The sequence below is a fragment of the Arachis hypogaea genome, chromosome 13 (assembly GCF_003086295.3).
Source record: "Arachis hypogaea cultivar Tifrunner chromosome 13, arahy.Tifrunner.gnm2.J5K5, whole genome shotgun sequence".
NCBI classification, from domain to species: domain Eukaryota; kingdom Viridiplantae; phylum Streptophyta; class Magnoliopsida; order Fabales; family Fabaceae; genus Arachis; species Arachis hypogaea.
In genome coordinates, this window is record NC_092048.1 from 73,490,680 (window position 1) to 73,513,853 (window position 23,174).

Below are 23,174 nucleotides of genomic sequence, written 5' to 3' on the forward strand. Positions count from 1 at the left end.
AAAACAAGTTTTCAAATCCAATCAATGGAACGCCCTAAAAGAGATTTCTTGAAAATTCTTTGTTGTTTTTACCAATTATTTTCTATACTAGGCAACATGCAAATATTTATACTATAAAACTATAAGTAAGCTAAAATATATATAAAAGCAAACTAAGTGAAGTGCATTGTAATAAAATAATAAACAAATATTCACATAAACATAACTATTAAAAACTAAAACATAGTGTAAAGTGTTGAGAAAGAGAAATTTACGTCCCAAAGTTGTGGATCCTCCCCCACACTTAAATGTTGCACAGTCCTCCGTGCACATACATAATCCGGGGGTGAAGAGGTGTGAGGCTCCACCTTCAGTTGGTGGGCACTAGGGCTCGGGTTGCTGTATAAAACAAATGAACGAGAATTGAGGAAGAGTTCATATGAGTGTGGTATGATTTAAGACAATGTGTATATTCTAAGTGTGCACGGTTTAGAAAATACACATTGGTCAGTTAAAAAGGTAACCAAATAATCAAAAGAAATAGCATGTGTTCCTCAATTAAGTGGCTTAGGTTGCAAGTAAAGAATAAGTGAGAGATAAGGTGTAAGACCCCAGATTTTTGAAAATTAAATAATAAATTATTTATGATTTATTTTATTTATTCGAAAGCATATTTTCAGAAATTTGTGTATTAATTGAGTACTTTTAATTATTGATTTAAAGCTTTAGTGATTTAAAAACAATGAGGATTTTATATGCGCTAATTTGAATAATTAGATTTTGAACTTGATTTTATAATTTTAAAGAAAATTAATTTGATTATCTCTAATTATTGAATTAGAGTCTTCATTTGAAAAATAAATTATAAGTTGATAATTAAATAATATTTCATAGATATTATTATTTGATTAAATTTGATTTCAAATTATTACTTTATTACCTTTAATTTTATTAAAATTACTAAAGTATCCAAAATTCCCAATTTCAAACCCTAATTTCACTAACCATAACCCCTATTACCCAACTCACACATGTACTCCCCCACCTGGTCACCTCTCAGTGAGTCACACTCATTCTTCTCACCGCCTCACCCACTGCCAAGCCTCCCTAGTTATACAAACAACACAACCAAAACAAAAACACACACACACACAGAAAGAAACAAAAGAAAGGGAGAGAGCGATCTGAGAGAAAGCAGAGGGCATCCGAGAAGAAGGAAGGGAGGGGGAGGCTCGCCGCTGTCGGGGCTAGGTGTCATCGCTCCCGGCACCGTCGCTGTCGCGGAGAGGAAAGGAGGGGTTGGTGTCGCTGTTGCACATGGTGGGAAAAGAGGAAGACCACGCTGCTATTGCCATCATCATTATTGTCAAGAGTGAAAAGAGACGCCGCTGGGGCTGCTGCTATTGTGGGTGTTGCCGTTTCTAATTACTGCTTCACTCCACCATAACTGAACCCTATTTTCTCTACCCAATAGAGCTTATGGCGCTGCTATGAGAACCACTACTGGAGAGGATAAGCTACTACTGCTACCTTGGTTCTGCATCGGAGTTGCTGTTACTGCCACCACTATAGGTGATTGGCGTTGCTGCTGTTTGAATTGATGTTGCTGCCACTATTCTGACTGCACTAGGGTGTCGCCGCTGCTGCGAATTCAAAACAAAAGAGAGTTTGTTGGGTTAATTTCGAAGTTTGACTAATTAAGGTAGGAGATTTGTTTTAAAAATAAATGTTTTAAGTTATGAATGGCAATAAAATTAAATGAGTAACTGCAAATGGTTTATGGTTGCTTTGTGTGAATAATTGTTAGAATTGAGTTGAATCATGGCTGTAGTTGGTGATTGGTTTAATGATTTAATGTAGTAATTATTGACAATGTTGTGTATTTTGAAGTTATACTTGCTGCTAGTACTTGTTGATGTTGATTTTGTGTATGGAATGTCGCTATGGCTGCTGGAAATTGATTTGATGAATCAGAACTTGAGATACATTGTTATAGATGAGATGCTGAAGAATGGATGCTGTGATAATATGGTTAAGTTGCACCTATGATATGAAATTGTGATATATTGAATTAAGAGTTCTTGGGAAACTTTGGTTAGTCAAAATAAATTTAGAATTGTGGTTTTAGATGAATCCTAGGCTTGAATATAAGATTTGGTATGTGAGGTTGTTCGAAATACTTTGTGCAGAATTTTTGCAGAAATCTGCATAATTGGCAGCAGAACGAATGACTTTTTGGGAGTAGTTCAGACCTAATTTTTAGATGAAATTATTTTTCTGTACAATTTTAGTGTGTCTTGAATATTCCATAAAAATTTCATAGAATTTGGCCAAGTGGTTTGGAAGATATGATTTTTTGAAGTTTAGTGGTTGCTGCAGATTTTTCTGATTTTCTGGTTCTGCATTACCAACTTCCAGACGCTATAACTTTTAATTTAAATAGAATTTTGAGTTGATTTTAAAAGGATTATAAAGATCTGTCAGTCTATTTTAAGTGAGTACAAGTTTCATGTTCATATCTATTTTGTAGACTTAGATAAGTCACTTGGAAGGTCGGTTGTTTGCTGGAAACTCTGATCTGGTTTATGAAAACAGGGCTCCACTTCCAATTGATAATTAATTAATCAAATGAAGTGATATGAACCTGAAACTTGTGGATTCTGAAACTTAGGAATGTTGACTGTAATCTCACCAAATTTTAGAAGCAACGGATTAGAATTGAAATTATTATGGAATTTATAAAAAACATGGCTGCTGTCTGTTTGCTGAATTTTTGTAAATACAACAGCAGAATTTTAAAGCTTGTATAAAATTTAATTCTAATCCATAATAAAACCTAATTTAAATTAAAGATTAAGATCTCTAGAGCTACCTTACCAACATGGTTTTAGATTAGACAAACTTAGGAAAGGAAAAGGAATGTAAGTTGCCCCTAAGAAAGGTTAAAGTTAAAGATAATGATATTGAGAGATATAGTGAAGAAAGAAAAATGAGGAACAAGGAATGAAATAAAAGTTGAGAATTATATTGAATGGGCCTTTGTGCCGAGTGCTAATGTGGAAGTGCCCGCCTAACTGATAGCCTAAGATTGCTAATGCGGGAATATCCACCTAACTGATAGCTTGAGATTGCTAATGCGGGAATATTCGCCTAATTGATAGCACTGTTTCTTACTGTGAAACACATTGAAATGTTATTATAATGAGGCCTAATTGACACGGGTAACCATGATGCCAAGGTGTCTAATTGACACAGTAAAGGGATCATATTCGGGGTTCACTCTGAGTAACGTCGGGTTGCGGGTAGACAACTGACGCATGAGCTCATGGCCTGCTTAGGATAGACATGCATCATATTGATTGCACATTTGCATTTGGTCTTGTTTTGCTTGTTATATTTTCTCTATGATTGTGCTGCTTGACTTGTTTGTCTTATTGCAATTTGTTTGTGTGTTGATCTGTTTCTTGTGCTATTAGTTGGTGTATTGAGGTAACTGAGAATTGGGATTTGTTTTTAGTTCGAAAAGTTAAAGAAGGTAATTAAGTATATGAAGTAAGAATAAGAAGTACTTCCAAAGGTTTTAAAAAGAAGAAAATAGTTTTATTAAGTAAAGTTAATTATTTGCATGTTAATCATTACTCTTATGGTATTCCCATTCCCTACTGAGAACTAGTGATTTGTTCTCAACCCAAAATCTTTCACCCTTTCAGTGACACAGGTTCGGAGACTCAGTTTGAAGCCGTGAGCGATTAGGAGTTTTATTTAAGTTAATTTTATGTGTTGAGTTGCTTTTATAGAATTTCCTCGCCCTTATTATTTAAGATTTTATTTTATACAGAGGGATAGGAGTTGTAACTGAGTTTCTTTTGTATTCTTTTGTATGATATTTATTATTATTAATAACTATGTGTCTAGTATTTCTTGGAGATCTTTGATATATGATTTTAATTAATAAAAACAAAAGTTTTTGGCTTTTTCCTAAAAATTGAAACGTGAAATCAAAAAGGCTCAATATTAAATAGTAAATAAGGAAAACAGGTCAGTAACGCCTTGCTTTTGGTACGATCATGACGTGCTAAAAGTTAGGGTGTTACATAAGGCACAAACGAACTTAGGTAACCACAACTAAAGTGAATTGAATATATAAGATATTGGTTATTGAAATTGTGCAAGTGAAGGCGCAAGATGAATGGAAAATGGCACAATCAACAATAACCAATTCCATGATGAAAAGAAAACTACTTGTTCATCCTTAAACATAATGAAATACTCACATGGTAAAGGTACTTGTTGCAAAAAGTGACATGCTTGATCAGAATCAAGTTAAGTCACTCACGTGCGCTGATTCGTGCGTACGCACAGATGGGTACGTACGCACATGTGCTGAATTTTCCTCTTGTGCATACGCACAGAATGTTGTGCGTACGCACACATGCCTGTGTGCTCCTCCATTGATTTATTCATGTTTTCTCCCTATTGCATGCTTCTCCTCTACTCTCATCAAGCCATTCCAACCTATTATACCTGAAATCACTCATCAAAACCATCAAGGCATCGAATGGAATAAAAGTGGAATAAAATTGATTAAATTAAGCACAAAATAGCATGTTTTTACAATTAGGCACAATTTAGAGAGAAAACACAAAAGCATGCTATTTAGATGAATAAATGTGAGTTTATATAATGAAATCCACTCAAATCAAATCAAAATTTATCATCAAATATGGATTCATCAATTATCCCACACTTAAACAATAGCATGTCCTTATGTTAATCACAATCAAAGGAGAAGGGTAAAAGGACAAGCAACTTATTTAATGCAACTACTTACATGCTTGCAACTATGCTAAATACTATCCACCTATATATATACTATAGTTCTACTAATTTTGGCAAAACAAACAATGGAATCCCAATAATCAAAAGTAGATACTTAAGGCCAAAGCAAGGAAATGATGCAACATGATCAATGTCCAAATATTTAATTTGAAGTTTTCAAAATTAATTTCAACAACTTGCAATAAGACACAAGATAAGGGATGGAAACATAGAATTGAGCGATCGAACCCCTCACCAGATGTGTATACACTCTAGTCGTTCAGTGTTTAGGGCCTAATCACTCAATGCTCCTTTAATCATGTTTTTATAGGATTTGCTAGTCATATAACAATCAATAAATATTTGATGAATGAATGCAAATATCATGAGTCTTGGAGGGTTGTAATGGGGTTAGGGTAAGGGTAGGATTAATATGGTTAAGTGGGCTTGTAGATTGGATCTTTGATTAGCTCAAGTATCGTACATAATCCTATATTAACCTATGTACACAAAAGAAAACAACCTAACTTCCCATTCATCTCCTCTTTTCACATTCACTCATGCATCTTCTTTTCAATTCACACACATATGCATCCTTTATTTACATTCTTATTATCATTCATTCCTTTTTCTTTTCTTTTCTTTTCTTTTTTATAAACAAAGTATGTACACCAAAATCTTTTCTTTTTATCATAAAAAAGAGATGTATATATTTTAAGTAATAGATGCATGAGTGTTTATCTATTTTTTCAAATTTTCTCCATGAATACCGAAAGAAAACTAACTACCAATGTTTCCCCACAAATTCTCCCACACTTGAATAACACACACTCCTCAACCCAAGCTAATTAAAGATACAATTTATGGACATAATGGTCTTCCGCTTATGGTGAATGATGTGCTTAAAATTAGAACAAAGGAGAATTAAAGGCTCAAAAGTGGCTTACAGAGGTAGATGTAAGGGTTGGCTATATAGGTTAAGTGAGTTCAATTAAAAAAAAATGGCCTCAGTCATACTAAATGCATTCAAAACATCAAATATAGGATATAAAGATTCAAGCAAATCTAAGATCAGAATCATAAAAGGAGTTTAGCACAGAAGAACAAATTTTGTGGTTGAAAATGTATAACCACACAATTGAAGCTCAAATCTCACTTGGTATTTTGTTCTAGCTCTCTTCTATGTTGCATAAGAAAAAATACTTCAAGCAAGTTGAAAAACAAGTTTTTAAATCCAATCAATGGAATGCCCTAAAAGAGATTTCTTGAAAATTCTTTGTTGTTTTTACTAATTATTTCCTATACTAGGAAATATGCAAATATTTATACTATAAAACTATAAGCAAGCTAAAATATATATAAAAGCAAACTAAGTGAAGTGCATTGTAATAAAATAATAAATAAATATTCACATAAACATAACTATTAAAAACTAAAACATAGTGTAAAGTGTTGAGAAAGAGAAATTTACGCCCCGAAGTTGTGGATCCTTCCCTACACTTAAACGTTGTACGGTCCTCCGTGCACACATATAATCCGGGGATGAAGAGATGTGAGGCTTCACCTTCAGCTGGTGAGCACTGGGGCTCGGGTTGCTGTATAAAACAAATGAACAAGAATTGAGGAAGAGTTCATATGAGTGTGGTATCATAAAAGACAATGTGTATATTCTAAGTGTGCACGGTTTAGAAAACACACATTGGTCAGTTAAAAATGTAACCACACAATCAAAAGAAATAGCATGTGTTCCTCAATTAAGTGGCCTAGGTTGCAAGTAAAGAATAAGTGAGAGATAAGACACAAATGAACCTAGGTAATCACAACTAAAATGAATTGAGTATATAAGATATTGGTTATTGAAATTGTGCAAGTGAAGGTGCAAGACGAATAGAAAATAGCACGATCAACAAAATTTATAATTAAAATATCTCAATTCAATATTAATAAAATTTGTCATACAGTGAAGTTGACATTTTTTTTATATACCATAAAGACATCCATCCAAAACATAAGTTAAATAGTATATTAAGATTCCAAAGTTTCACCTTTTTTTCAATTAACTTCATATTTTTGTCCAAAATTTTTATGTTATTTACGTTGATCCAAAGTTAGTTTAACACATAAAAAAAAAGGAGGTACTACACATCCATACACCAAAATATACAGGAAACAAAGGGTATGTCTAAAACAAGCATAACTATTATGTGCTTATTGGATGCGTCACATTTATATAGATCATTAGATTTGATTAGATGAAAATCAAAGGCTAATATGAAAAGAGAGTATTGATGGACTCTAATAAATACAGAATTTTCTAGTACATAAATAAATACTTTAAATGACAATACTTTAATACACAATACGTTAAATGGTAACAGAATCTTTTATTTTTAAATAATTAAATATAAAATATATAAATACAAAAATATGAGTATTTTTTATTCAATAAGATTAATTATTATGTAAAAATTTTTTATGACATTAAAAAATCATATTAAAATAAAATTTTAAACTATAACATAAAAATATGAAATAATTAAAATTTTATTTTATATTACTTGACAAATAATTAGATTATTATATTTAAAATTTATTAATTAACTAATTTTGTTAAAGATATTATTATATAAAATATTTTTTCATCAAAATATTTCGAAAATATAATTTATTTAAAATATTATATATATAATACATGAAAATACTAACTTTTTTTATTTTTTTTCAATTTTTTTAGAAAAATAGAATAAAAATAATATAATTCTAAATACATGCCTATCACATTATATATTTACTTATATTAGTAAGGCCTAAACTAATCAAACTTACATAATTAAAATATAAAACATATAAATATAAAAAATAAATATTTTTTATTTATTAAAATTAACATTTAAAGTTTCATATATATAATATTTAAAATTATATATTTATAATAAGATCATTTTTTATTTTTATTATTTTCAAGTATTTTTTATTGTTTTAGTTAAATTTTTTATTCTCTAACTTGACCAAATTTATATATATAAGTGAATTCTACCCAATCCTCTCTAAAACAACATGTAAATTAGCCTTTATGACGTGACACATTTTAATTAAATGTTTAATTTTAATTTGAGTTAATTTAACTCAATGAGAGTTAAAATCTTAACTAAAGTAGGACCATTTTATAATTAAATATTTTTTTAAGATGGATAATTATATAATTTTTGTAAATATTAAAAAGTAAATTTATATTCTTTTACCAAATCATTATTACTTAAATTCGTTCCATCCTTCTATTAAAAAATACCTTTTCTATTGACTGAAGTATATTTCCTCCCTTCCACTGTTCCTTCATCACTCAAAGCGCGTTGAAGGCACACTGTAACTCGAAGCAGGACGGAGAGTAAAGATACAAGTATCCTTTGAATCTAATGCAATGGATCTTGTGTACGATCCAATGATCCATAGCCATTCCAAAGAACGGCTTTGATCTAATTGATATAGTCCAATTTAAATTCTAATAGACGGATGGATCAAATGCATATCTAATTCAAGCATCACTTTAATATATGCAATAATTATCACAACCCTAAATCATAGATTAACGCATTCTGATAATAAAAAATTTATATGTGACACGAAATTATGTGAACAAAAGAGCAAAAGACAACTACAAACCCTAAACCCTAAACGCTAAATACATTCTCTTCAACTAATCGTAGATCCACTACAAATTGAAATCAACACAGAAAAGCAATTAGAGAGAGAAACAACGAGGTTGCAGAGAGCAAAGATTCAGTTTTTAGTATTTTATCAAATTATACATTTATTCTTTTAAATAATTTTTTAATTACAAAATAGCTTAATCATAGTTAACATAACAACCAATTAAAAAGTGACATGTCATAAAGGGTAATTGTTCCGGCCCAACCCGGCTAGGTCGGAGTTCGGGACCGTACAAATCACCGACCCCACAACGCACCATACCCAGACCAAGGACGACCCGCGTGCTGCCTCCCTGTCTGCGTGAAATCAGCCAGCTGGAGGAAAGAAACTTCCTGAAAGGTGGGTCTGCTCCTGTGGGACCCATTCTAGTACCAGGTATATATAGGGAGGGCCCTATCCCTCCCCACAAGTACGTCACCAAAATCCTACTTTTTTTACCACCTTGTACAGATCCTGACTTGGGCGTCGGAGTTCCTTTTGCAGGTGGCTCCCCCACTCACCGTTCCATCAACTCGGGAGGTCGTGAGGCTCCAACCTTTCCCCCCTCTTCAACATCAGTCCCCGGGGGGGGGGGGGGGGGGGGGGGGGTCCGCTCACGCGCCAACAACCCAGACCCATGTCCCCTTTTTTACCACCATACATATAGCCTCTCCGACCCGTTCAGGAAACGACGGACTGAATAGTAATTTATATGTTAAAATATAAAGAATAGAGTAGAATTTACCATATATATATATATGTGAAAAATTAGTGTACAAATGTCATAATATTTTTAAAATACTTTTATTTTTTTGTATTTATATGTTTTATATTTTTAATTACGTAAGTTTGATTAGTTTAGGTCTTATTAATATAAGTAAATATGTAATATGATAGGTATGTTTTGAGAATTATATTATTTATTCTTTTTTAAATTGAAAAAATAAAAAAGTTAATATTTTCATGTATTATATATAATATTTTAAATAAATTATATTTTTAAAATATTTTGATGAAAAATTATATCATATAATAATATTTTTAATAAAATTAGTTAGTTAATAAATTTTAAATATAATAATTTAATTATTTGTCAAGTAATATAAAATAAAATTTTAATTATTTTATATTTTTATGTTACAGTTTAAAATTTTATTTTAATATGATTTTTTAATATCATAAAAATTTCTTGCATAATAATTAATTTTATTGAATAAAAAATACTCATATTTTTGTACTTATTTATTTTATATTTAATTATTTAAAAATAAAAGATTCTGTTATTATTTAAAGTATTGTGTATTAAAGTATTGTCATTTAAAGCATTTATTTATGTACTAAAATATTCTATATTTATTAGAATCCATCAATATTCTTTTTTTATATTAGTCTTTAATTTTCATCTAATCAAATCTAATAATCTATATAAATATAGCGCATTTAATAAGTATACAATTGTTGTAATCATTTTAGACATACCCAAAAACAAAACTACATGCAAATTTTTAAAACAAGACCCATTCACACTAAAAAAGCAGCTTCACATAACCGGCTCAACATCTTTGTAAATGGCTCATTAATCCCAAGTTAGTCCTGACAAACTCTGAAATAATCTGCCAAACTGTCTCCTTTCCAGTTTCCACCAACAAGAGTATACGCGTCAATAATAAATAAATCTTAAAGGAATATCTCTATCTCTATATCTGTATAAATTAGTATCTTTACATTATAAAAATCCTTTGATGAATCCTAGCGACAAAAGTACATAACACACATGTTTGAAAAAACCGGACCAACTCGAATAGTTGGACTGAAAAATCGATCTTGTGAGTTTGCAAAACCCCTGCCGGTTCAGTATTTATCTTTTTTAAACCCCCACCTCAAACGACGTGGTTTTGACGTTTCAATTAATAAAAAAAACCCTAACTGATTCTGAAGCACCACCACAGACAGTCACACACAGGCAGAGTTGGGAGCTCACCTCGGCTCACCGCCACTGCATGCTCGCCGTCGTTGCCGCGCCTCTTGCCGGATCCTCCGCGTCGTGTGCTCGTGTCTGGCCTCTCTCCTCCGTCTGAGCTCAGCTGCTCGGGCGTCTCTCGCCTCCGCGTCTGCTCGAGCTGCGCTTCCTGTTTGTGTCGTCGCCGTGCCTCCCTCGCCACTCTCCCTCCTCGCGTCTCTGCTCGAGCTTTGCTTCCTGCTGGCGTCTCGCCGCGCCTCCCTCCGCCTCTCCTCCGTCTCTGGGTGATTGTTGCTGCTCGTCCCTCGTGGTCCATGCCGCAGTGGTTGTTGCTGCCTGCCGTGCATCGTCCACCTTCCGAAATCGATTCTGCCTCTGCAACAACAGCAACAACAGGTAACCATTTTAATTTTTTTTCCAGTTATTCTAATATTCTGTACGCTATATTAATTTTTAGTAGTTGATTCATTGATGTTATTGCTGTTAATTTCATTGTTGATTGGTTTATGATGCTGATTAGAATATGGCAGTGGTTGAAATATTGAATTGCATTATGAATTTGTTTATGAATATGAATATGCAGTTGTTTTGCTGATTATGAACGAGGTTTTGTTGATTGTTGAATTGGTTTTTGAATTTATTTATGAATATGAATATGAACATGCCGTGGTTTTCCTGACTATGAATATGCTTAGGTTTTGTTTATTGTTGAATTGATTTTAGCTCCTTTGATCTCTTTCATACTTGAATTTGTTGAGTGGTTTTGATTGGAAAGTGTTCTGAATTCACAGTTCGTTGAAGTTCAAGTTATATGTTATTATGTTTTCTGATTGAACTTTTGAGAGAATAATGTTGGGAGGATTCTCTGTCGCTCTATTTGTAATATTTATCATAGTTAGATAGGACTTGGTTGGTGTAAAGCCTCTCTAGAAAATATCAAATTTGAACTAAATTGTTTAGTTGACTTTGTCAGGGTGTTCTTGAACTGAAAAAGATATGCAGATAAAAGATAAAAACGTTTTGATTTTAACTTTCAAATCAGTTTGAGATTAACCAAATTAGTAATTCGACTGTTAGCACCCTTTTCATCAATCAAGTGTGCAGTGCCTTGATTATTATTTTTAGTGCTTATGGCTAAGATTTTTTCAATTCCAGCTTTCAAGCTGGCATAAGTCTATCTTCATCAACAAGGAGTGAGCTTTTTACATGTTCGAATACATACTTGTTTTTTCTTTTGTTGTTTTGTTGAACTTCTTGTCTCAACAAGACTTTTGTTAATTAATGCATTGTGTGACTTTAGTTCATGACTTTGAAAAATTGAACTTGTATTTCAAATTTTAATTTTAAGTTTTTGACTATTTTATATTTTTATTTAAATAATATTAGGTCAACCGGTTCAACCAGTTATCCACTGGTTGAACCAGAGACCTAGTGACCTAGTAGCCTAACCAGTTCAATCACCAGGTTGGCTCTGACAACTATGCACACACTTGCTCACTGACTCGATCCCTTCTCTTGTTTCGTTCAAAACTCAATCACCATTCAAACAAAATTTGTGTTTCTGCTTCGTCGCCGCCTCCTTTCCGCCCCTCTCCTCTGCAGCTGCCTCCTCTACCGCCGATCTGTCCCTGTTTTTTTTTTTGTTACTTATCTTCTAATTTTTATCATTGGTAAATGTGTTATTGGTTCTGCTGCTGTAAGTGGAAATTTTCTATAAAAAAGTTGTTATTGCTGATTGTTGATCAAATTGGTGGTGCTGCTATGAGTGTGTTGCTGTAAGTGAACTTTGATTAGGCATAGGTAATATGCTTGCCTAAGAAATATTCAGAAGTTTTTGTGCATTTTGGATGATTGATGATAAACTTTAATAATGCTTTTGGATTTGAGGCTTGAGAGTTGCGACATAGACTTTGATTGAGAATTTAGGATTTTTGTTATTAACTAATTTTATTAATTTATATCTTATGAATGTCTATTTGCTAGATCAATGTAAATAAGCATCCACCCGTTTTCTTTGTTGTGTTTTTCTTAGTTTGATTAATTTTGAGTCAGCAAGCTAGCAGGTTCTTTTTCAACAAGGGTATTTCATCTTGACATGGATCATCTTGACACAGAAGAATTTGTGACGGACTCAAAAATAAAAATGAAAATAAAGAAAACCGAAAAAACAAAAGAATCAAAAGAAAGGACTTACCTTACCTTACCTTTGGTTATTTGACTAAAAGGAACTGCAGTGATATACTTATATTTTGTTTTTCTAGTTTGTGTATTTCCAACATTATTTTCAGCATTAGGTGCTACTGTATATGAAACATCATCTAGATATATGCAGACTTCTAAAGTAGTATTTCCCTTTTTAAAATGATGAAAAATGTTTACACCTTTCAAAAATTATCTGCATTTTTAATTTTATATTTCATTGAAAGAATAAAGAGAGAACAAATAAAACTATAAAAGTAACAGGCATCAACAAGTGTTTATTGTGTCTTATTACAGTAATTTAGAATGAAATATAAGTGCCATAATAGCATCTCACTATTGTACTTCCTGGCTTTGAACAGCTGCAGCACTGCAATAAGGCATTTGGTTCCTAATATTTGTCAAAACGAAGCAAGATATGATCCACAAAGTCTTCAAATAAGGTGAAATTTATTCTATTGTGTCTGCATTATAAGTAAACAAATATTAGGCATTCATAAAAAATCAATTGGAATAACCATATTTGGATAAAAATCTAGATCAGATCTTACTCAGTATACTCTAGAGATACAGCAAGAGACCTTCCTTTTTTTTTTTCTCTATGTGAATGTGGTTCCATTCAAGTAGGCTATTACTGACCTATGTTCGTCAATAAATTAGCCTTCTAAGCAATGAAGCACCAAAGCCCATTGAGACCTTCTGCCCTTCATAAGGATCATGTTACCCTTCGGTTAGTTAGCTGGTATTTGTTTAGTCATTCAGATGGTCATAAGCTTAAGCTAACTCTTTCTTGACTGGAAGGAGCTCTCAATAAGGCTACAGCTTCTCTTGAGCTCAATCGGGAAGATCCGATCTATTACTTGATTGATACTTGATTGACAATGATAGATATGTGTACCATACTGAACAAGCGCTATCATGGCTTGTTTTAAATTGCTTGGGCTCCTCTAAACCCAGTCACTTCACCAATGACATCTGAACAAATAGTTTTGTAAGAACTCAGTACCAATATTAGTCAAAAGTTATATAATCTAATCATTATAGTTGACTAAGATACAAGAGAAGATTGAGGAAGTGAAAAAGAGAGGGAAAAAACAATTTTGAACCCAACGTGAATGAGAGAGTGAGAAAAAGAGAGCCGTCTGGCAATTCAGTAGAGTGGACTGCCTAGCTCAATTTATAGGAGAGCTGGTATAAACTAATTTGTATTGAATATTTAACCAAAATTGTTAGATTTCAAATACAAGAAAGCATAATGATAAATAGATTCATGAAATTGAGGGTGTTAACCAGTGAAAAGCATTGCATAAATGCAAATAACAATATTATTTTTGGTTTGGCTGCCCAAGCTATAGTTTAAGAAGAATCATACACACTTTATAGACAATGGAACATTACTAATGAAATACCATCTACCTTTCTCTAATATATGTTTATTAATTCTGCATTAATTTCTATGCACTCTCTTCTAGTATTTATTTATCAAGTCAAATTAAGAATCAGGATTTGAGAATGACGGTTTCATGTTTGTGTTATATTAACATATTTGTTTGGATTGGATTGTAATAATGAATTTCCTGGTTATGCATGTTTGTTTTATATTAGCATAATTGGAGTTGCTTTATCCCATCCTAAGTAATCAATTGCTATGGTAAAATGTTCATAGATTTGGTATTCTATATGTTATTATCTTACATAATTTAGTTTCTTCTTACATCTCATCTTATGACTTGCTGAAGACAATTTTTTCTTGATGGATATACACTTGAGTATTATATTTAAAACTGAAATAGAGAAGTGGAATACTGTCTACAGTCTACACCCAAATAAATTTGCAGTTTAAAGGATCATAACATCATTTCATTATTAATAAATAACTGAATCAGATGTGCTTAAAGTAAAATGCCTTTTCATCTTGAACTAAAAAGTATATATGCATAAATAGTAAGAAATCAAAGTGAGTGAGACTTACGATTAGTTTGGTTGTGCATTTGGTGAAGAATTGGAAGAAATTAGACTACCATTTTGTAATGCCATCCACTTTATCTCCAGATGCCACTGAGAGATTCTTCTTCTTGCTGCACTGGTAAACATCTTATATTTATATAGATAGATAGCTAATGATAGATGATAGTAGTTGAAGGAGTGAAGCCTTGCCCCCTTTTTTTTCCCCTGAAGCAAATAAGCACGTTTGGTTTTCCTTTTAGAAGTTAAAAATTGTCGATTAATTAGTGTAACAATAAAAGATAAATTATGTGAATGTAATGATTATTAACGTATAATTATTTGTTATAGATTTTCAGATTTTAAAATTGGTTTGTTCACTGGTGAGATATGTAGGTAGTGGCAGGTAGTATAATTATAATGCAAACTAAAATTGCTTGATACTATCATACAACCATAAGACGAAGTGAGTCAAGCCAGTTCATGAGCCAGCTTAAGCTCAACTCGTTAATAGCTCGATAAGCTGAACTCATGAGCTGGTGACCCGAGTTTGAGCCTGAATTGAGCTCATAAATTAAATGACCCGAGCTTGAGTTTGGATAAGTTCAGCTCATTAGCTCGTGAGTTGGCTCGATTATATATATATATATATATATAATATATAATTTTACACATATATTAATGTTCTTAATTATTTAAAATTTTATATTCATTTTTTATATATAATTTTGATATAGGTCATAAATAAAAAATTTATAATTGATAGATAATATACAAAATTGATCTTTTTTTTAATATATATAAGTTATAATTTATTGATATAGAATTATAGATTATGTTTCTATTATTTGAGCCAGCTCGTGAGCTTTTGTTGAGCCGAGTTTGAGCTTACGAAATAGGCTCGATTGTTAATGAGTCGAGCCGTGAGCCAAGCTTAATTTTTGTTAGTCGAGCTTGAGCTTGGTCTAACTCGGCTTAGCTTGCCTCACTTCCAACCTTAGGTGTGCATTACTTTCTACAAAATGGTCTTTTCGTTGTGGAGATATGTTGGCGGAGGCAGTTAATACATTTATAATGTTCACTAACATTGCTTGAAACGGTGTAATAGAACCATAGGTGTGCACTACTTTATGTGCAAGTAAACAATGAAGCAATTTTTTTTTTAGTCTTTTATCAACACTTCAACAGTAGCACAAAGCTACCATCCATACTTGATGCATTGTGAAATATACCTCCAATTTATGTTAATTTTTCCCCCCAAAAAAGTAATGCATTTGTTTGGAGAGCACAACATGCCATGTTTATATGTCCAAACCAAACAACACAAAGCATGTTAATTTTCAGCATGGCTGCAATCAGTACTCCCACTGCACTTTGAATTAGTTCTAAATTTCTCTCCCTTTTTTTTATTATTATTTTTTATAAAGCAAGGAGAGCATTGTGAAATACCATGTATACCTCCAATTTATGTGAATGGAGTGCACAATATGCCATGCATATATGCCCAAACCAAACAAAACAAAACCCACAAAGCATGTTAATTACAATCACTACACCCACTCTACTTTTAATTAGTTCTGAATATTTATTTATTTAAAGCCAGGAAAGCATTGACGCAGGAGCAAGAGGAGCATGCCACTTGGAAGCCATTGAAGTGGGTATATGACAAGAAGAGAGGGTGGACAAATGTCACTATACCTTGTTAGGAAGAAAACTGAATTGATTGATGTTGCATAACTGACCATCGTAGCTGTTGCCACTGAGAACGAGGACAACAGAGACACACACAGACGGGGGCTTCCCACTTGCAGTTGCCAATACCTATGGCCGAACAACACAACCACCCTAACCCTAATCTTAACCCTCCTTCTGCTGCCCCTTCTTCTGCACCTGCACCACCCCCTCTGCCTCCTTCCTTTGATCCCACTCGAAGTATTCTCTCTTTTTCTCCACTTTTTATATGCTTTATGCTATTATTGTTCCAATCTTAATCTAGTTGTCTTGTGGGATGGGATATGCTGACTTTGTTGGTTTCTTTCATGATGATTTGTTCTAAAGATTGCAACATTGTCTGTTTTTTTTTGTTTTTTTGTGTGGCAGTTTAAGTTTCTGTTCTATTTTGGGGGCAAAGGTTTTAGGTTAAGAGCTTGTATACCCTCAGTTCCCAGTGTTTATCAATCGTGTGTTGACAACAAGGACTTAGATGTTTCTGCCTTCCCTTGTGAATGGGTAGTAACACTTGTTTTCCTGGGGAAGAGTTGGGGTTCGAATGTCCAACTAAGGGATCGAAATATGTAGTTTGGTTATGTTATTGAGTTTCACCCGTTGTGATTCATTTATGATACTGCTGAGTTTTTTGTTGGTAGTTGTTGGGTAATAGCCTGGGTTAAGAGATTTTGCTCTTTGCTAGGTTGAAGTAGGTATGCATGTTCATCACTATGAAGGGAAAAGGAAACAAATTGATTGGATAGTTACCAAGGATGTTCTGTTTGTATGGATGCTGTCTTATATTTTTTGTTATGTATTTTATATATTATAAATTCAATAATGATATTTTGTTCATTATAATATTTAGAAATGTTGTTGATGGTATATAATAAAAAAAAAATGTTGGTACTAATTTGTGATACTTTTTTTTTTTTTTTTGAAGTGGTTGGTATCATCAAAAGGAAGGCGTTGATAAAAGACCTGGCCGGTGTATATCATGCAGAATGTCTTGCATACTGTCAGGAACTTTTGGAACTTCAAAGAAAATGGGAATGGGAAGAGGTTAGATACAACTTTGTCTTTTCAATTTGTAGATTTATTTTGATTGTATGCACCTCGCTTTAGACTTTGTTTGCTATGGTAATTTCTAAACGCTTTCACATTCCTTGGAATTAGAACTTGGAAAATAAGCATATTTGACATTTAAGTGTTAAGTTTTAGGCAAGCATCTTCCTTACCTGTATTTCTGATGTTCATGATATTTTCATATAACAATCAAGTGACAACAACAACAACAATAAGTCTTGTCTTATTAGGTGGGGTCAGCTATATGAATTAAACAAAGCCATTGAGCTCTATTATGTATCATGTTTACAAAGAGACTGTTTACATGTAAATTTTGTTTGATCTTTCTAAGTTTTCTTCTGTCTTTCACTCTTTGTCCATCTTCCATCTCATCCATTCTTCTGATTGGGTGCTCTATCGGTCTTCTTCTCACGTATCCGAATCACCTGAGACGCAATTCTATCATCTTTTGTACAATATGTGTTACTCCAACTCTCTCTCTTATATCTTCATTCTTTATTTCATCCAATCGCGTATGACCACTCATCCATCTCAACACCTTCGTCTCTGCCACACTTAACATATGTTTGTGCTTTCCTTTGGCCGTTCAACACTCTGTGCCAGCAGTGCAATAGAATTTACCTTTAAGTTTTAAAGATACTTTTTTTGTCACATAAAACCAGACGCACTCCGTTATTTTGACCAACTTGCTTGAATTATGTGATTTACATTTTGCTCAATCTCTTCATTATCCTGTATGATGCATCCAAAGTACTTAAAACTTTTAACTTTTCGTAGGATATTTTCTCCAATCTTCACCTTTGTATTAGGGTTTTTCCTTTGGCAGGCGAACTTACATTCCATATATTCTGTTTTGCTATGGCTTATGCACAAACCATGTACTTCTAGAGCTTCTCTCCATAAATCTAACTTCTTATTTAGGTCTTCTCTTGACTCTCTCATAAGGACGATATTATCGACAAAAAGCATGCATCATGGCACAAGCTCTTGGACATGCTCTATGAGTACTTCCAAAATTAATGTGAAAAAGTATGGACTTAAAGATGATACAATAGCAAAGGCTTGTTCCACTAGGTGGGATCGGCTACATGGATCAAACTATATCATTGAGCTCTATCGTGTATCATGTCTATAGAGAGACTTTTTACATGCAGATCTCGTTTGACCACTTCATGGATAGTCTTCCTAGATCTTCCTCTGCCTTTCATCCCTCTTATTTATGTTCCATATCATCCACTCTATTGACCGAGTGCTCTATCAGTCTTCTTCTCACATGTTCAAACCACCTGAGACGCAATTTTACTATCATTTTCACAATAGGTGCTATTCCAACTCTCTCTCTTATATTTTCATTCTTTATTCTATCCAATCGTGTATGACTATTCATCCACCTCAACATCTTCATCTCTGTCACAGTTAACTTATGTTCGTGCTCCCCTTTGGCCGCCTAACACTTTGTACCATAAAGCTAGCTAGTCTGATAATAGTGCGATAGAATTTATCTTTAAATTTTAAAGGCACTTTTGTCACATATAAAACCAGAAGCACTTCGCCATTTTGACCAACCTGTTTGGATCCTATGATTTACATCTTGTTCAATCTCTCCATTTTCCTGTACGATGCATCCAAGATACTTAAAACTTCTAATTTTTCGTAGAGAGTTTTTTTCAATCTTCACCTCTGTATTAGGGTTTTTCCTTAGGCGGCCGGACTTACATTCCTTCTATTCCGTCTTGTTACAGCTTATGCGCAGACTAAGCACTTCTAGATCTTCTCTACATAAATCCAACTTCTTATTTACGTCTTTCCTTGACTCAACCATAAGGACGATATCATTGGCAAAAAGTATGCACCATGAGACAGATTTTTGGATATGATCTATGAGTACTAAGACTAATGTTAAAGGTATCGATTTAAGGATAATCTCTGGTGCAACCTATACCAATAGAAAATTCCTCTGTCATACCACCTTGAGTCTTCATGCTAGTTGTAGTCTCATCATACATGTTTTTAATTGTACGAAAATATGTGATCCTTACTCTTTTCTTTTCCAAAATCTTTCATAAGGCCTCCCTTGGCATCCTATCGTATGCTTTTTTCAAATCAATAAACACCATATGTAGATCCCTTTTATTACTACGATATATTTCCATTATTCTTCTTAACAGGTATGTAGCTTTAGTGGTAGATTTGTCTGGCATAAAATCAAATTGGTTCTTTGTTACTTGTGTTTCTTGTTTCAACATCTGTTCTATTATCATTTCTCATAACTTCATGGTATAACTCATGAGCTTAATCCCTCTATAGTTTTTGCAACACTGTATATCCCCTTTATTCTTGTAGATAGGTAGAATTGTAGGAAGGTGCACTTTCTCCACTCATCTGGCATTTTCTGACCTTAAAATCTCTTTAAAAAGTTTGGTTAACCAAATGATGCCTTTCTCTCCAAGGCCCTTCCAAACTTCAATCGAAGTAATATCGGATGGAGAAAAGTAAATGAGAATAGATGGGAGATTCTTTATTAATAGTGTCTTTTTGTTTTTTGTTTTAAAAATGAATAATAAAGCCAAATAGTTGATTTAATATGCATGAATCATCCATTGGAGACTTAATTAAGGGAATAGAAAACCTTACTGGATAGAGCCAAAGAAGAGTAAATTAAGGACAAAGAGGAACTAATATTGGAAGAATTAGAACAGAATGATATTGAAAATGATGGCTTAGCAAATATAAAGTGGATCAACGATGGTGAACTTTTCTTTGGTATAGGTTTAAATCCTATTGAATGCAAATAATTTGCATTATGTATTTTATATTTATATATTATAAATATAACTCTAAATAGAATAGAATTTCTATATTTCTAAAAACTAAAATAAAAGATAAAAAAAAAGATTTTGAATGATTTGAATTGAACAAGAACTACTTATCCTTTGAGAATTAATATAAATATAGAATATCTAATATAATTAATTTATTATATTATTTATTCAAAGAAAAGATATTAAACATGAAAGAATCAGAATAATAATATAAATTTTAATTTGAAAGTTGAATTAGAAAGAAATTAAATTTTTAATCAATTTTTTTCTACTTGTTCCTAGAGTAAAGATTTCCATTTGTTCCTGAATAGCTTCCTTTAAAAGGGCTTCTGCTTCCCCAGTGAAGACCTTTGATTGAGACATATTGAGGGCATCATTTTCTTGTAGGTTTATTTTGGTAATGTGAAGATCTTCCAAAAGAAAATATTTGATGTTTGGATAAAATGGATGAATGTTTCAGGTTTTATTTAGTAATAGAAAAATACTGCTCAAAATTTAGCAGGACAAATTGTTGTCCAACTATTAAAATTGCGTTGTTGTACAAAATTAAATATTTGATGGTAAAATGCCAATGAGATAAATGTTGCGTAGATAAATAGTATCTATTCTTGAAAAGATAGTAGAAATTTGCCAAGCTGTTATACTCATGTACAAAGGATATGTAGAATACTAGAATACACGGTAAAAAGATTTGATGAAGGGTAGCCCTAAAGCTAGAGGTTAAGATATCTAGATGTAAATTATTTGTTATCAATATGGTTTATGATAGGACACTACAATGTTCGTTGATCCCTTTGGTTGACTTCACTTAGTGGGAAAATGCTTAGTAGGTTGTTCTTGTTATTTTGGATGGATTAGTAAATTTACCGACTGCTTCCCATGGGGTGTTGTAAGAGAAGGATTGAAGTGCATTATGATAAATGCATGTGTTTATGGTTCAGTTTCCGTTTTTAAGTATCCTTTTTATAATTACTTAGAAACTTAAAGAAGATGTGGGTATGGTGACTATGGTCCATTTAATATTCTGTGGAATGAATGCTCACATTGCATCATTGTCAGTAACAAATGGCTTATCTTTGCATGTTATGAGTCTGTCCATAAATCAACATAATGATTTATTCTATTTGCTTGTATTTGTTCTGTTTCAATGCCTTTCAATTTACTTAAAGCCACTGGAGGATCCAAGAAAGGATACAGTGCGGCCCTCCAAACGCGTAAAAAAGACACGATAGGTATGATGAAGAATAATGTCATTTGTCATTAAATATTTTTGTTATACAATTCAAAGATTTTTTTTATTATTTTACATTTTATTTTATTTTATTTTGGGATTTATCACCCTTCCTTTTTAACATCAGTATGATAGCAAACCTATAAATGATATATGTTTCTACCCAAAGTATTGGCTTAATTGTTACTTGTTAGGAGAGTAATGTTATATTTTTTTTTTCCTTTTCTGTCATTTTTGCTTGCTTCCTTTGTATGATGTTTATTTATGTTCTATGTGAAGGTTTTCATGTGCATCGTCCGAAATGCAAGAATGTAAAGTAAGTGATACAGGAACATGTTGCCCATTTTATGGTCCTCTCTAGAATACTAGACTATTAATGCACCTGCCCCAGCAAATGCATGAATGGCCATCATTTTAGGATCTCCTTGATGACCCTGTAGTTGTGCAGCCTCTGCTGATTGAAGGGGGTAGTAATAGTATATGAGATTTGATTGTTGTACGGAATCACATTTTCCTGCAATCTGTTTTGGAGATAATTCAGTTTTATATATTTTAGGTCTGCTTTTAAATTGTATGCTTCAGCTTTCTTGAGTATGTTAGAAATGTTAACAACTCATTTATCATGGTAGTCAAAGTTAGCTGATATATGAAATTATATTCACAAAGTTATTCAATCTCAAATCTACTTTTGACAAAAGAAATCTCCTGTTTCTTTTTATTTTTTATTTTTTATTTTTTTGGGGAAAAAAATGATGAGGATAGAACAATGATTTCCCAAGGGTAAAATACATGTAACTTGGTCATCAACTAATCCAAAGCTACACCTGTAAAAGCCAGGGCCAGATGTTATTTCCTTGCAACTTAGAATGCTCACTCAAGCAAAACAAGCTCACAACACGACTTTCAATTCTTATTGTTCATTGGTTAATACCCTCATGACTCATTTCGAATGAAGCAGGCTCATTTTCCACATTTATCTGAAACAGCACAAAAAAAAAAAAAGGCAACTTCTCAAACCATTATAGCATCAAGGGTATGTCAAATTTAAACTTGTAAAAGGTTAAAAACCATGATTCCGCTATTCACGAAACAAAGCCCGTAAATAAAAGCTTGTGTAGTTTACATATTTAAATTATTTGAAAATTTTACGTAAATGTCTTGAAAGCATTTTGGGTATATATTTATCCTCTTTACGTATATGTAAATTGTGAGAATACGTTGGGTACGATGCTTTTTTATACCATCGAAAATTAACGATGTATTATGAAATGGGTTCTGTTCCTGTGTAGATTACCGGTTCAAAGTATAGCTTGTCTCGTACGTCGGCTTTTCAAGAATGATGGCGGTGGACACCTGTAAAAACACTCTAACGCTCAAGTCAGAATGAGTATAAGAAGATAAAGATAGTATTTAGAGTGATTAACATACCTTACATGTATAATGAATTTTGTATTTATAAGGTTGTGTTATATAGACGGTTATTGGTATTCTCAAAGCTGCCGAAGATATTAGCCTAACTATGTGGTAACTGCTCTTGAGTGATATTAGACCTTATAGGATAAGCCCGTTAAGAAAGAAAAGTACAATTTTAGCACGTGTTTGTTTTATTCAAATTTTATGCGGTTTGTTATGAACGTTCATTGTGGTTCTAATTTATAGGTAGGCTCAATTTGAATTTATAAATAATAGGTTACAACCCCCAAACTTAACCTGTGATATTTTTTCAATAAAATAGGTTGAG

The 23,174-nt window shown here is 32.6% G+C and overlaps 1 protein-coding gene across 2 annotated transcripts; it reads left to right on the forward strand.

The window, feature by feature from the left end:
- The first annotated feature begins 10,214 nt into the window (after window positions 1–10,214).
- LOC112732295 (uncharacterized) lies at window positions 10,215–22,134 on the forward strand. Of its 2 annotated transcripts, none has more exons than XM_072212042.1 (5): window positions 10,215–10,840; window positions 13,006–13,086; window positions 16,187–16,519; window positions 17,238–17,356; window positions 21,713–22,134. In XM_072212042.1, the coding sequence occupies exons 3-5, from the start codon at window positions 16,411–16,413 to the stop codon at window positions 21,746–21,748; spliced, it is 264 nt and encodes an 87-aa protein (XP_072068143.1). In that variant the 5' UTR covers window positions 10,215–10,840; window positions 13,006–13,086; window positions 16,187–16,410; the 3' UTR covers window positions 21,749–22,134. The 2 variants fall into 2 exon arrangements, with proteins under 2 accessions (XP_072068143.1, XP_072068144.1); XM_072212043.1 differs by having other exon boundaries at window positions 10,371–10,840; window positions 16,191–16,519.
- The last annotated feature ends 1,040 nt before the right edge of the window (window positions 22,135–23,174 follow it).

Excerpts from the sequence above, each read along its gene's own strand:
- LOC112732295 (XM_072212042.1), top strand. The coding sequence starts at position 16,411 with ATGGCCGAACAACACAACCACCCTAACCCTAATCTTAACCCTCCTTCT. Across the intron at positions 16,520-17,237 it reads TTCCTTTGATCCCACTCGAA|TGGTTGGTATCATCAAAAGG; the intron begins GTATTCTCTCTT and ends TTTTTTTTGAAG. Across the intron at positions 17,357-21,712 it reads GAAAATGGGAATGGGAAGAG|GTTTTCATGTGCATCGTCCG; the intron begins GTTAGATACAAC and ends TTCTATGTGAAG.